Source organism: Gymnogyps californianus, chromosome 7 (assembly GCF_018139145.2).
Source record: "Gymnogyps californianus isolate 813 chromosome 7, ASM1813914v2, whole genome shotgun sequence".
NCBI classification, from domain to species: domain Eukaryota; kingdom Metazoa; phylum Chordata; class Aves; order Accipitriformes; family Cathartidae; genus Gymnogyps; species Gymnogyps californianus.
This window is the reverse complement of record NC_059477.1, coordinates 13,460,398-13,472,870: the sequence shown is the minus strand read 5'-3', so window position 1 is coordinate 13,472,870 and position 12,473 is coordinate 13,460,398. Positions and strand designations below refer to the sequence as shown.

Sequence of the window (12,473 nt, the reverse complement as noted above, 5' to 3'; positions counted from 1 at the left end):
TTCAGATTTGACAAGCTGTTCCATACAATTAACTTCATGTGTTATCAGAGGGATCAGAAACATTAATTACTACTGTGGTAAATTTATGCCCAGAATGTCTGTTCTTTACTAGCATCTTGATTAGCATTCATGTTAGGTGCTGTACAAATATATATACAATATATATAAAAAGAGCACTCTATTCCAAAAGGCAAATTTGACCGTTCTTTCATTTGTGCATTCCTCCAAATAAACCTGGTTTTCAGTAGCTATTAGAGCTTCTGTATGTTTACTAGGTCTCTCTTTTTCTTATGTGGGGAAGTTAAAAAAGCTCATGAGGCTTCACAATTTTAGTCTCACACCTTTGTCAATACCATACCTGCTGTGCTATTAGGTCCTGGATTTGCTATTACAGTTGTAATAATTTCTTCTTTCCTCAGATCCTGATGATAACATCACCTTATAAAGACTTCATGTATTGTAGTCTATACAGACAGAATTATCAGTTAAAAGCTACTCACATCTGACACAGAACTAAGTTCCTTAGTTCCAGAAGTGCAGGCCGCCTCTACTGCAGTTAAAACACAGGTTCTTTCACTAGCAGTTACAATAACAGGTCTCATCCTATCCTCAGGCTGTAAAGCAGTCTATTAGCAGACAGCATAAACAAAACTAGTATGTTACTGTCTAAAAACATACGCTGCCAAACTCACACAGCAGCATGTAACGGGAGATGTCTACCGGACTGAATATAACAACATGCAACATACTCTCCATGCTGATGCAGGACAGGAGATGCAATTGCAACTCAGTTCTTTGCTCCCCAAAAGGACAAACCACTAAACTAACCTAGAGATCGCAGACTTCCCTCTAGACCTTACACAGCTGCCAAATTTCCAGCAGGTGTAAAGTATGATGTTCCTTTGACTAAAGCTCTTGAAATGACTAGTTATCAGGTGTATAAACAGAGCAAGTCACTGTGCTTCAGGAGAGGAAAGTGGGGTCACCTGCACAACTGTGACTTTTTAATTAAGGTTATCCCCAGCCCTATTTTTTTATCCCAACAAATCACTTCCTTGGCTGTGAATCTTTTCTTTTGTCTTGTTTGGCCTAGCAGACAAAAGCAGTTTGCACCTCTCAGCTAAATTGTAATTTTTCAGAAGAAAGCAAGGAGAAGTGGTGTCCTTTGGTGTTCTTATACAGTGTTCTAGGTGGTCTGCATCAGCCACTCACAATCTGGGGAACACACCAATATTGGTAATTTTTATTCAGTAGACATTCTTTGAAAACCTTATCCCTGAATATACCTATGTTTAGGAAAGCAAATAAGCATTCCTTGTCTATCCATACAAGAGGTAGAAGAGATTACCTTTAAGGCCTGGAAAAGAAGAATCTTAGCTTTTATCTGCGCAATTCTTTCATCCAAGCAGAACTGGTTAGCTTGCATTTGATCCTGCTGTCTTATTCAATTGATTATCTTAAAGTAAGGCCATACCTCCAGCGAGGCTGCTTACCTTCCACTGTCTGTTCTTGCCTGGACTACAGGCATTGCACAATCACCCAACCCAGCATTCACTTAGTTACGCTACCCTTACAGGTTAAAACTAGAGTAAAACTTGGAAGTAGTAAAATCAATATTTTGTTCATTCTGCAAGAGAGATATACACTGGGTATATATAAAAAATGGAAAGCTTTAAAAATAAGGAAAAAGTAAGACTATGCTTGCCATGTATGGACATACGAATGTGAAAATGAAATCACCATCCTTTCTGGAGCTAGAATGCTTGTACTTGCATCTGGAAATATAATACAGTTTATCTCAGTTGTACAAGATCGCTCTTCCATGCTTCTGAGAGCCTCGATTGCAATAAATACAATTTCTTTAGATGAATATGTTAGGGGCTGCATCAGCCGACTAGAGGTGAGGCTGATGCAGCTCCGTTCCCCAAGGTCCAAACAGTAGCAAGGCTGAGCATGTATTCTCAACAAGCAAACACGCAAACACATGTGTAAAACATACATACCTATAAATACAGCTGCCCACACAGATCAACACAGACAGAAACACTCTGCACTAATGCAGACACAAACAGCACCAATGGCCTTGGCCTGTTCTCCTCTCTGACTGATTAGCATGAAGGTCCATTAGTGGGAAATGTCCATATAGATATATATATACACACACACACAAAAAGGACCCCTGTGGTAACTGGCCTTAGACACTCAGCCTATCCAGTCCCAGATCTCCCCCCTTGCTGCCACCTGTATGTAAGACTCCCCAAGGCCCACAGCCCCACTCCAGTATGTCTGTGGCTATGAAATTCATTACTGCAGCAGATTAATGGGAAAGCACCAGGCTCGCTAAGTCACAGGTTTTGAACTTTAAGCTCAAACACTGGTCATTCTTATTGTCAGTAGGAGCCAGATTTCATCTGACACCATTTTCGTTACTATTTTTTCCTTGAAACAATATTGGTTATAGATCACAGTGTCACAAAACAGCAGGACAGTGCCTTACAAGTCTGCTTTTATTGAAGACATATTTAAGCAAATTCCAGTTAACAGCCCAATGAAATTCCCAAAATACCATGTTCAAAAATACCCTAAGGGAGATCACATTCAGAGGGAGGATTTTAACCTAAATATTTGCAAATATTTGTTCATTCATTCTAAACCCAAGGCACTGATTGCTGTGGTACACATTCTAAAATGATAGCATTTGTCAAAATCACAATTAGATAAAAAGCCAAGAAGATAAATCACAGATTATGAAAATTGCATTTTAAGGAAAAGAACACAAAGACATGATGGTTCCTGCTGTTAGCTCCTCGAAGTCTTTGATATTACAAAATTACAAAGCATATTGCCAGTTGAGCTTTTCCCATTAGCTGTAGTCTTTCACAATTTACCAAGAGAAATGAACAGGAAAACTTTACCAACATAAGCTAGCGATTTCCTCATTACTTGTAATATTAATTTATTTGTAAAGGAATAAATCTTTTTGTACCTCTACAGATTTAGATTAAATATGACCTATTTGAGGGTATGTGCAGGTTACACCCTCTTCTATACTATGCTAATTTAAGCCTGCACTCTCACCCTTAAAATAAATGAAAATAGTCTAGATTTATGTTTATGTAAATGAGTACAGGATCTGAAACAATGCAATACCTGTTAAGTATCTCCAGAGTTATTTCTTATGCTAGTGTTTTGGGTACACAATGATGTTGTTAAATGTGTTCTTACTGTTAATTTTAGTGCTTTAAACTATCAAACGTGAAAGTTGAATATCGATTTGTATGTATACCTATGTTGGCTCAGCTCAGCCATTTCCTTTTCTCCTTCTCAAACACCTTTGCACTTGCTTTTCAGTCTCCTCTCCTCATGGGGAAATGCTCCATCAAGATTCATACAGCTGCCACTGCATCACTTTAAAACGTCCTTTCTAAAACAACGTCTGTCAGAGTGCCAGTAACGTTGTTTGGCACAGCTGAGTTAAACTGTGAGCTGACACACCTATTTTTAACGATGAACTTCTATTGTCATTGTTTCCTCTCAGCCAGCCTTGCTCCCCTCCACCTTTTCATCTCAGTCACCTGCTGCACATCTGTTATGCATACCTGCTGATGGTTGCAATGGGCAACCCCATTTCAAAATGAACGTTTGAGATAAGAAGACCATGAGGTTTTACAGATGTTGTGGTCTGTCTCCCTATATCTTTGCTCACTCATCTATGTTATCCCAGAAATCCTCACCTCTGTTGTGAACTTCACTCAAAGCTGGTGAACTTCACTCAATAGCTGTCCTGCTATTTAACCCTTCCTACCTCCAGTACACCTCCCTCACCTTGCCCTCTCCTTACCTACAGATGAATGCATCAGCTATGTTCTACTTTACCATTTTGCTAGGAGCAAAACTGTGGGTAAGGCAAAGGAGAGGAGGAGTGAGCGCTGACAATGCAGTGAATAGCAGTGATTATATTCTGCTCTGAGAGAGGTCAAAGTTGATAATGGTTCAGAGAAATCTAATGGTATGGAGCAGGCCTGAGATGGGCTACCAGGAAGCAAAGAGCTATACTAGAGTATTACTGTGGTTACCGTGGTAGTAATAATATATCAGTGTCTAGAAAACATTTGGCAGTATGTACTTTTAGAATCTCTGTTCTACCGTAATAGTGATACATTGCCCATCACTAATTTGTACAGTGTCTAATTCTGATCTTTGGGATTTTCATGTATTAGAAGAACAGAAAGAGTGGATAACAACAGTTGTGAATCTCAAATTGGATGTAGAAGTGACAAAATGGTACTATTTGTGATCTGCTCTTCAGTGCAGATATTTTCAAAATTGCATGCAAATTCTTTGAAGATCATGGGGTAACTCCAGAACTATTCCAGTGTAGCATGGAACACAATTTGATTTAGAAAGAAATGTATGTTTCAAAATGAGAGGTCTCTTACTTGGCAGGACAATAGAACTGGTGCTTATATCTTGTTCTACAAAGATGGAGAGATATATATACCTGTGTAAGGATTACAGTTCTTTCTTGCAGGAATGCTTTCAGTCAGTAAGTGGCTGAAGGAGTCACCTGGTTGGTTGATATTTAGGAAAGCAGTATTAATCTACATTGATGGCCCATGGCTTATAGGTTCCAGGTTTATCTTTTGGAATCTGAAAGAAAATATAAAGAAAACAACATCATTTTGCTAAGGGGAAAGAAAACTTACTGTAATTCACAAATGCATGTTCCTTATCAGCCATTTAAATGTCATTGCACACACAAATCCCCACTTTCTCATGTTATAAATGGTGGTGAAATCCACCGACTTACCTCTAGTCAACAGTGGCATTCTTGTAATTGAACAGGTAATTAAGTGCGTATCTGCATAGCACAGGTGAGCTCACAGCCTGAAAGCCTCAGACTAGAGGAACTGACATATGATGTTCCATTATGCAACATGGTTTAATGAGACTGCATTAAATCATGGAGGCCATGATGTTTGCAAGGAAATCCTACATTTTTGAGGGCATTCTTGGAGACAGAACATCAACTCCTGATGACTGGATAACAACTTCACCTTTATTTAAATTCTAAGTTGTTACCAAGTGTTTGTACAACACCTAGCCCACAAAGGTTCTTGATCTTGGTTATGACTTCTATTAATATGAGAAGTTCTATTACTGTGAAAGACTTGACCGCTGGATATGCTACACAGAAGGAAGCAGAAGTGAATGGATGTGGAATTCACAGCCCCAGCCTCCAGGCAGGTTGAGGTCAGGGGGTCTCTAGCTGGTTGCCACTGGAAAAGATGGGGGCCTGCAGGTTTGCCTGACCCAACTTGTGTCCCTTTTCATAGAGAAATTTTCAGCCTAGGGTACAACACAGTTGCTCAAACTAAGTCCGTGGGACTTTTTAAGTTGAAAGCTTTAATTAACGGACCTTGTCACAGTTTGGTCTGATGTTTCCTATTTTCCAGGCCCCCAAAGCATTTGTTTAGTTTGCTTTCTGACTGGATATGCATTGAGGGGAGAATGGCTGCTAAACTTTTGCTGTTTATCTGTTTGATAATTGCTCCTATGCTTTACTCCTTTCACTTTTTTATTCCTTTTTTTTTTTTCTTTTTCTCTTCAACTTATAAATAAACAGAAATTTTGGGCAAGTGACAATGTATTAAGCAACTCCAGATGTATCTACTTTTACAGTGCCAAAAGAATGAGTGCAGTGGAAAACCTGTTGAAGTAGCTAAAGCTATGAAGTGAGAAAACAATGTCATCATTCCCATCTTGCCCTCCCTTCTGAAGAAACTCTTGCATGATCATTGTTGGGTAGGACAGATAGGGGGAGGGAAGTTGGCTCCTGCCTCAGAGTCTTACAAAAATAAATACTCTCCAGCAGGCTATTGCTCTGTCCTGCCAACCCCTTCTAGTGAGGGAAGTGCAAGATATAAGAAAAGCAGATTGAAGGCACTACTCTGGAAAGAAAGACACAGAGAACTGCAAGGGTGAGGGTACATTTTCTTGCCATTCTCATTTTGAAGAAAGCAGAGGCAAAGCACACAGATGGTTATCCAAATAACTTCAGTGACTGCGGGAGAAATTTCAAGAAAAGGGCAGAGTCCACCAGTTGTGGATACCTGTTCCATCTGTGTGAGAGGGAAGATATTAGAAGATAGTGGTATGTCAAAACCAGCCAAAGTTGGCACTCTGTTGCACTTCCAGAGTGGGGAGCTGTACCGTTCTCAAACCTACACATCAAAACTACAAAGTAATTACAGTGCCTGAGATAGGCAGAAAATAGCCATCTTGCATGTTTGTCAAAAAAAAAAGGAAGAAGGTCAGGGTATCAAAAATCCATTGTCCTTCTTAGGCGCCATCATTTCGGTGTCTGCTGAATGTCTCTTCATTCCAGAAAACAAAGAAAAGATAGCATGACCTGAAGGTCAAAGTGGAGGGCTCTCATAAACCCAGCTGGAAATGGATTGTACAATGGGAAGAATCATTGCCAGCCTCTTGTCTTGATTTTGGCTGGGACAGAGTTAACTCTCTTCTTAGTAGCTGGTACAGTGCTGTGTTTTGGATTTAGTGTGAGAATACCTCTGCTTTTTTATAAAAATCAAGGATGTGTTCACTCAAGCAGCTCTAGAAATACTTCTCAGATCATTACACAGAAAATGAGCTTATATGAAGTAACTGGGACCTAGACAGTTTAGGCCTTTACAGTGAATGTCTTAAATTTGCACCCTCAGATTCTGTGGATGCCACTGTCAATGGTGATGCTTGCATGGAAACATAAATCTAAAATGTTTTATTTGGGAGTGCTCTTGTGCACAGAGCCTGTGTTCTAACTCCATGTTGTGACAAGACCTGGATGCACATCAGCCTGTATTTCCATCTCCCTGGTTTTCACGGAAGAAAAGGAGGAAACTGGGGTACATGGTTCAAAGTGGAATCAGTCTAGACCAGGAGCACAGGACAAGTGATGGAGCACACCTACTCTGTGTCTAGACATAGTCAGTAGTTCCTAATAGAGATGCAAATAAAGTGACACTAAAGACAAAGTCAGACTATAATCCGGAAAGTACTTTCAAGGGCTTTTAGATTAAAGGAGATATATAAATTGGAAACATTACCACTGAGGAAAGAGCACAGGTTCCTCAGTTCTGGACTATCAGTTCATGTTACTTTGTCAACATAGCTGGGCAAAGTGCCACTGATTAAATAAAGTGCAAAGCTCTGCTAATCATGTTATGTTGAAGAAAAGAGATTTGGCTCACTGATTAGTGTATGTGCACAGTCCATTCAGATTAAAGAGAACTGAGGAGTTGGCTAGCTCATGAAAGGAATGAAAATAACCTTACCATCTCAGTAAAGACATCATCACAGGCCATGCGAATCCGCTCAACAGTCAAGGGGCTGTTCAGTGTGAAGTCCAGGGGCAGTCCTCTTTCCTTCCGTGCAGCAGCCACTGCATCTCGTATTGCAAAGAACACTGAGCTGCCCAAGAAGAACCCGGCCTCGCCCATGCCCTGGCAGAGGAGAGAGGCAGCTGGAGAGACTGGCTTTAGAAACTGACAGCGGAGAGTTAAATCAGCACATCTCCACTGTAGTTATCTGAAATACACTGAATCACACCAGCTCAGTATTTGGTCATGTCCAGCATATTTGGATTCAACAATTTTCCTTGGATCTCTGAGAACTTTCAAATCGGAAAAACATTAAGGACCAGGATTTGGCTGATGGGGATCATTTTAAAATTCACAATACAGCTACACTATCTAAAATGCTTCCTGCTGGGACTTCAGTGCTCACGTTACAAAGCCATGAAATAACTCGTGACTTCTCACATAAACTACCTTTTCTATATCCAAGCAGAATTAATTCTGCATGATGAAACAGAGGAAGAAAGACACCCACCCCCACTGCCCCCTTAGCCCCTCTTGCATGGATAAAGTTTGTGCTGTCTAATTTTGATAAGAAATGTGCTCTTTGTCGCTATCTGTTTTCTTCATGTGGAAGAGTTTGTTTACTCATTCATACCATGTAAGGCCATAAGAATATGGAGTGGACTTTCTTCTGGAAATTCCTGTTCCTTTGTGTGCTGGTTTTGGCTGGGATAGAGTTAATTTTCTTCATAGTAGCTGGTATGGGTCTATGTTTTGGATTTGTGCTGAAAACAGTGTTGATAATACAGGAACGTTGTAGTTATTGCTGAGCAGTGCTTACACAGAGTCAAGGCCTTTTCTGCTTCTCAGACTGCCCTGCCAGCAAGTAGGCTGGGGGTGCACAAAATGCTGGGAGGGGACACAGCCAGGACAGCTGACCCCAACTGACCAAAGGGATATCCCATACCATATGACATCATGCTCTGCAATAAAGCTGAGGGAGGAAGAAGGAAGGGGGGGACATTCAGACATTTGAGGTTATGGCATTTGTCTTCCCAAGTAACCATTACAGGTGATGGAGCCCTGCTTTCCTGGAGATGGCTAAACGTCTGCCTGCTGATGGGAAGTAATGAATGAATTCCATTCCTTATTTTGCTTTGCTTGCATGCATGGCTTTTGCCTTACCTATTAAACTGTCCTTATCTCAACCCACAAGTTTTCTCACTTTTACCCTTCCGATTCTCTTCCCCATCCCACGGGGGGCAAGTGAGTGAGTGGCTGTGTGGGGCTTAGCTGCCTACTGGGGTTAAACCACGACACTTTGTCGTACCCGCTTTAGATTCGAGGCTCGAACAGTGGGCATTGCTGTCTTTTAGTAGGCAGAGGCCTACACTCCCCTTTAATTCCCCTTTTATTTTGAGTCTATGAACAGTGCTCAGTCCTAGTACTGGGTGCTTCCTCAGAGGATGGTGTACCCTTAAAACAGAAAGAATGGTGCTCTACCATGCCTAATGGAAGAACTGGGCTCTATTCCCATACCTATCACAGGTTTTCTGTGAGATTCTAGAAAGCCACTTAATCTCGTCTCATGACTTCTCTGCCTTTAAAAAGGATCATATTATTTCCTTCTTCCATCCTTTCTCCTGTCTAGGCAGTTTAAGCTCTTCAAGATGGACTTTTTCACTTTTGATGTATAGCACAACAGGTAGGTACAAAAAAGTTTCCATTTTGATTTGGGTTTCTAAGTGCTACTGTAATACCAGTAAATCATAGGAAGAAAATTAGTCCAAAAATTCAGAACTTCAGCGTTTCACCATTTAAGTACAATTTGTTCCATAGCTGAAACTGGAATTATTTTTTTGGGGGGGGGAAAGTCTACCATACACTACAGTCACGGTTTTGCAGCAGAATCACCTGCTGTGCTTGCAAATGGTAAGCTTGGCGTGTTTACCTTGGAAGAATAGATAGCAATTGAGTTGTGTGAATTTGGCAGTAAATAGACACGGAACTGCTCAGGAATGTCACAGATGGCAGGGATCTTATATGTATCTGGGCCAAGAGTGAGCTGCTCTCCTTCTGGGGAAAAGTAGATTTCTTCTAATGTATAAAGACCAACTCCCTGAATGAAGGCCCCTTCAATCTGAGTAACGAAAAAAAGGTAAACTTTTACATCTCATTCAGTTATTTTAAAAGATAAAAACATATATATAATTAGACTTACTTTTTAAGATTGCACATGAACTGGCATCTTTCCTTCCAAAAGTAGAAATTAGCCAACATAGACCAAAATAGGACCAAGCTGTCCTCATCTGACTTACACAAATATTTTCATTGGCTCAAGTTCTACTCTTCCTTATTCCTGGCTAAACTCACTGTAACCAGTACAGTTACCTCTGATTTGCTTTTGCAAAATTGCCAAAGAGAATTGAGTCAAATCCACAGGAACTCCAGTGAGGAGATATTTGCCCAGGGACTATGACATAAATAGTCTGCTCAATCTGATATTTGCTTAAAAAGATTTGCAGATAGCTAATGAAATTTCTTCTAGAGAAAAACATCGCAGACACAAATAGATGATAGGTTGGATATGAAGAGAATATAACAGGCCAACCTAAAGCAGGAAGGAACAACTGCTGAGTAGACACCTGGGCTATGACAGTGGTGATGTAAACACTGGTGCAAGGTGAACATAGAATTGAACTGCTAAGAAAGAATGATCTGACAAATTTGGCAATCCTTGAATGTGCAAAATGAACATAATCTTTTAGGCAAAGGGCAATTATATGAGGATGAGCCTGTAATAGGATAAATAAGCAGGATAAGAAAGGCTTTTAAATGTAGGGCATATTTTTAGGAGCATTTCCTTTGACTCTGCAAAGAAATGACAAACATTTTTTACACTCTGAGTTCACCACTACTTTCTTATTTACAAACTATTAGTGAGGGACACCACTTTTGTCATTGTTCAATTTGTCTGTAGATATAGGTAGCTGAATCCATAATACAAAGCTATGGATATAACAGACCTTTAAAGAAAGGTCTGTTCCATTTCAATAGCTTTTTCCATTACATCACAGCTGAAGTCAACAGTGCTCTGCAGCTGGTTAAGATTTAGCCCTCAGTCAGTAATTCTGGGGTAGAGTAAACTGATCAGGAAAAAGTCATAAGAAGATTCAGGATGCTAATCCTGTAGGACATTTCCAAAGTCTGTTGGATCTGCTTTTCTCATCACTTCTGAGAAGATGAACAAGAAGGAGAAAACTTAACCTAGTATTATTTATAGCTGCAAATAAAAACTAATACTAGTACATCTGTCAATCCAGCATCCTTGAGTGTTAATGGATAGTGTCTCATAGGCTTTGGTAGCTATTAAATTGACCAATAACAGCAATAATTTAGGCACAAAGAGGAATGTTCACTAACATCTAATACAAAGCAAAAGTATGGAAGTTCATACCTGTCCTATATCAATAGCTGGATTTATGCTAAAGCAGGCATCCATGACAATGTCTGTTCTGATGTTCTGTTAAACAAATAAAAGGTGTTATAAAGTTATATTTAAAATACACAACAACAAAGGGATCCTGAACAATATATAGTCTCACCCATGAAAGATGTGTCATCACAAGTATTATACATTTATTCTGAAACATGAAGGCTACTTGAGACAGGCTGTGTTGATGGAGAGTTCATCTAGATAATGCAGTTTTGGTGGTTGTCTGAAACTTGGAATGTGATGTGCACATCCCATAAGTAACAGGATGGTCATGAATTCAAGAATGGCTTTGTTGCTTGTTCTCCCATAGAAACTGAATTGCTTGAAATGATGTTTAGCCACTTCCTATGCTTTGTTGTGAGTGTGGAAGCACAGCCACCTGAACAGAAGTTCCTTATGTAGAGGAGGGGACAGGGAAGAATGTCTACTGGGCTGTTCTTATACAAGGTCCAGTGGCTTCTCCTCCTAAATCCCAGCCTGATGTAGCTTGAGGAGGTTCACAGACTCCAGTGGTTTTGGAGTCTAGCTCCACATGGGCTACTGGGCGTCTGGCAGTCACTGCAGCCAAATGTGCTTCGCCAGTAGCCAGAAGACATTGGATTGGTCTCCATACAATGCTGCTGAGAGCTGTCCCTGCACTAAATCCCCTTTGCAACAGGTCATGTTATGTGACTGTGGCTTCACCTGTTTTAAATGTAACTCTATTAAAAAGGGGACTGTAACTAATGATCTGGTCTTGTTTTTGAAGACCTAACCTGCAGGGAGATGTTCAGAAGGTTTAACTGAATTTCAAAGTCATCATATATGGTAGAAACATTAGACCTTCTTTATTTTCTGCTGTTCTCATAGTGTTTCTTATTCTTCTCATTAACATTAGACTTCTATCACAAGAACAGGATGAACAAATTATATTGTAAAGGGCACTATAGCCATTTATTGTTCTGCTGGCGTTTTGTTGAGTACTTCCAACAGACTATGTCTCTATTCTTAGTCAAAAAAAACAAAAGAAAAAAATGTCATATGAAGGTAATGATGGTGGGAAATTCACCCAACTGTACTTGAAGTTCACTGTATTTTTTGACGTTACCTTGTGGGCTCCTGTCAAACAGTCAATTTCTACTTCAGAACATGCAACTCCAAAGAGAAAATAAGGGAACGCATGGCCTTTTTGTGTGTCCCAGTTCATGTTTGTAACGTAGCCTCTGGAGGAAGTAAGAACATCCCTCAGATTAGATGAATTTGATCAAGATACCCCCTACCCCCTATCCTTGTCCTCACTGTTAAGACCACTACAGGAATCATATAATGTGATATATCATAAACTCTCTAAGCTAACTATTTTCGTAGGATCTCTGTAGTCAAAGACAATCTAGAGTGTAGCACCACTGATAAATATATGTTCTGTGGAATAATTTGGGAGGGTAGGAGGGTTGCAAACCATGATGGCCCCACGGAACAAAATTCCTTGTGGGCCTCCTGTGTCCTACCACAATTGGCCTTGGAGAAGACTCTGTGCATCAACTGTGAAACTAGCTAACCAAGGCTATAAAGTGCTTCTGAAATCAATATGGGTTGAAGAGAATAATTCCTCTTGTTAAACACTGCAGCCTCTGGTC

General features: G+C 40.1%; 1 protein-coding gene across 1 annotated transcript in view; it reads right to left on the bottom strand.

The window, feature by feature from the left end:
- Positions 1-2,510: 2,510 nt before the first annotated feature.
- The window catches only part of LOC127018248 (aldehyde oxidase 2-like), a 49,646-nt gene continuing 39,683 nt past the window's right edge, over positions 2,511-12,473 (bottom strand). Inside the window, exons 31-35 of the mRNA XM_050899741.1 lie at positions 11,945-12,059; positions 10,819-10,884; positions 9,313-9,501; positions 7,338-7,505; positions 2,511-4,650 (exon numbers count right to left, since the gene is read on the bottom strand). Coding sequence (XP_050755698.1) covers positions 4,597-4,650; positions 7,338-7,505; positions 9,313-9,501; positions 10,819-10,884; positions 11,945-12,059 — 592 coding nt within the window. The 3' untranslated portion in view covers positions 2,511-4,596. The remainder of the gene's footprint in view (positions 4,651-7,337; positions 7,506-9,312; positions 9,502-10,818; positions 10,885-11,944; positions 12,060-12,473) is intronic.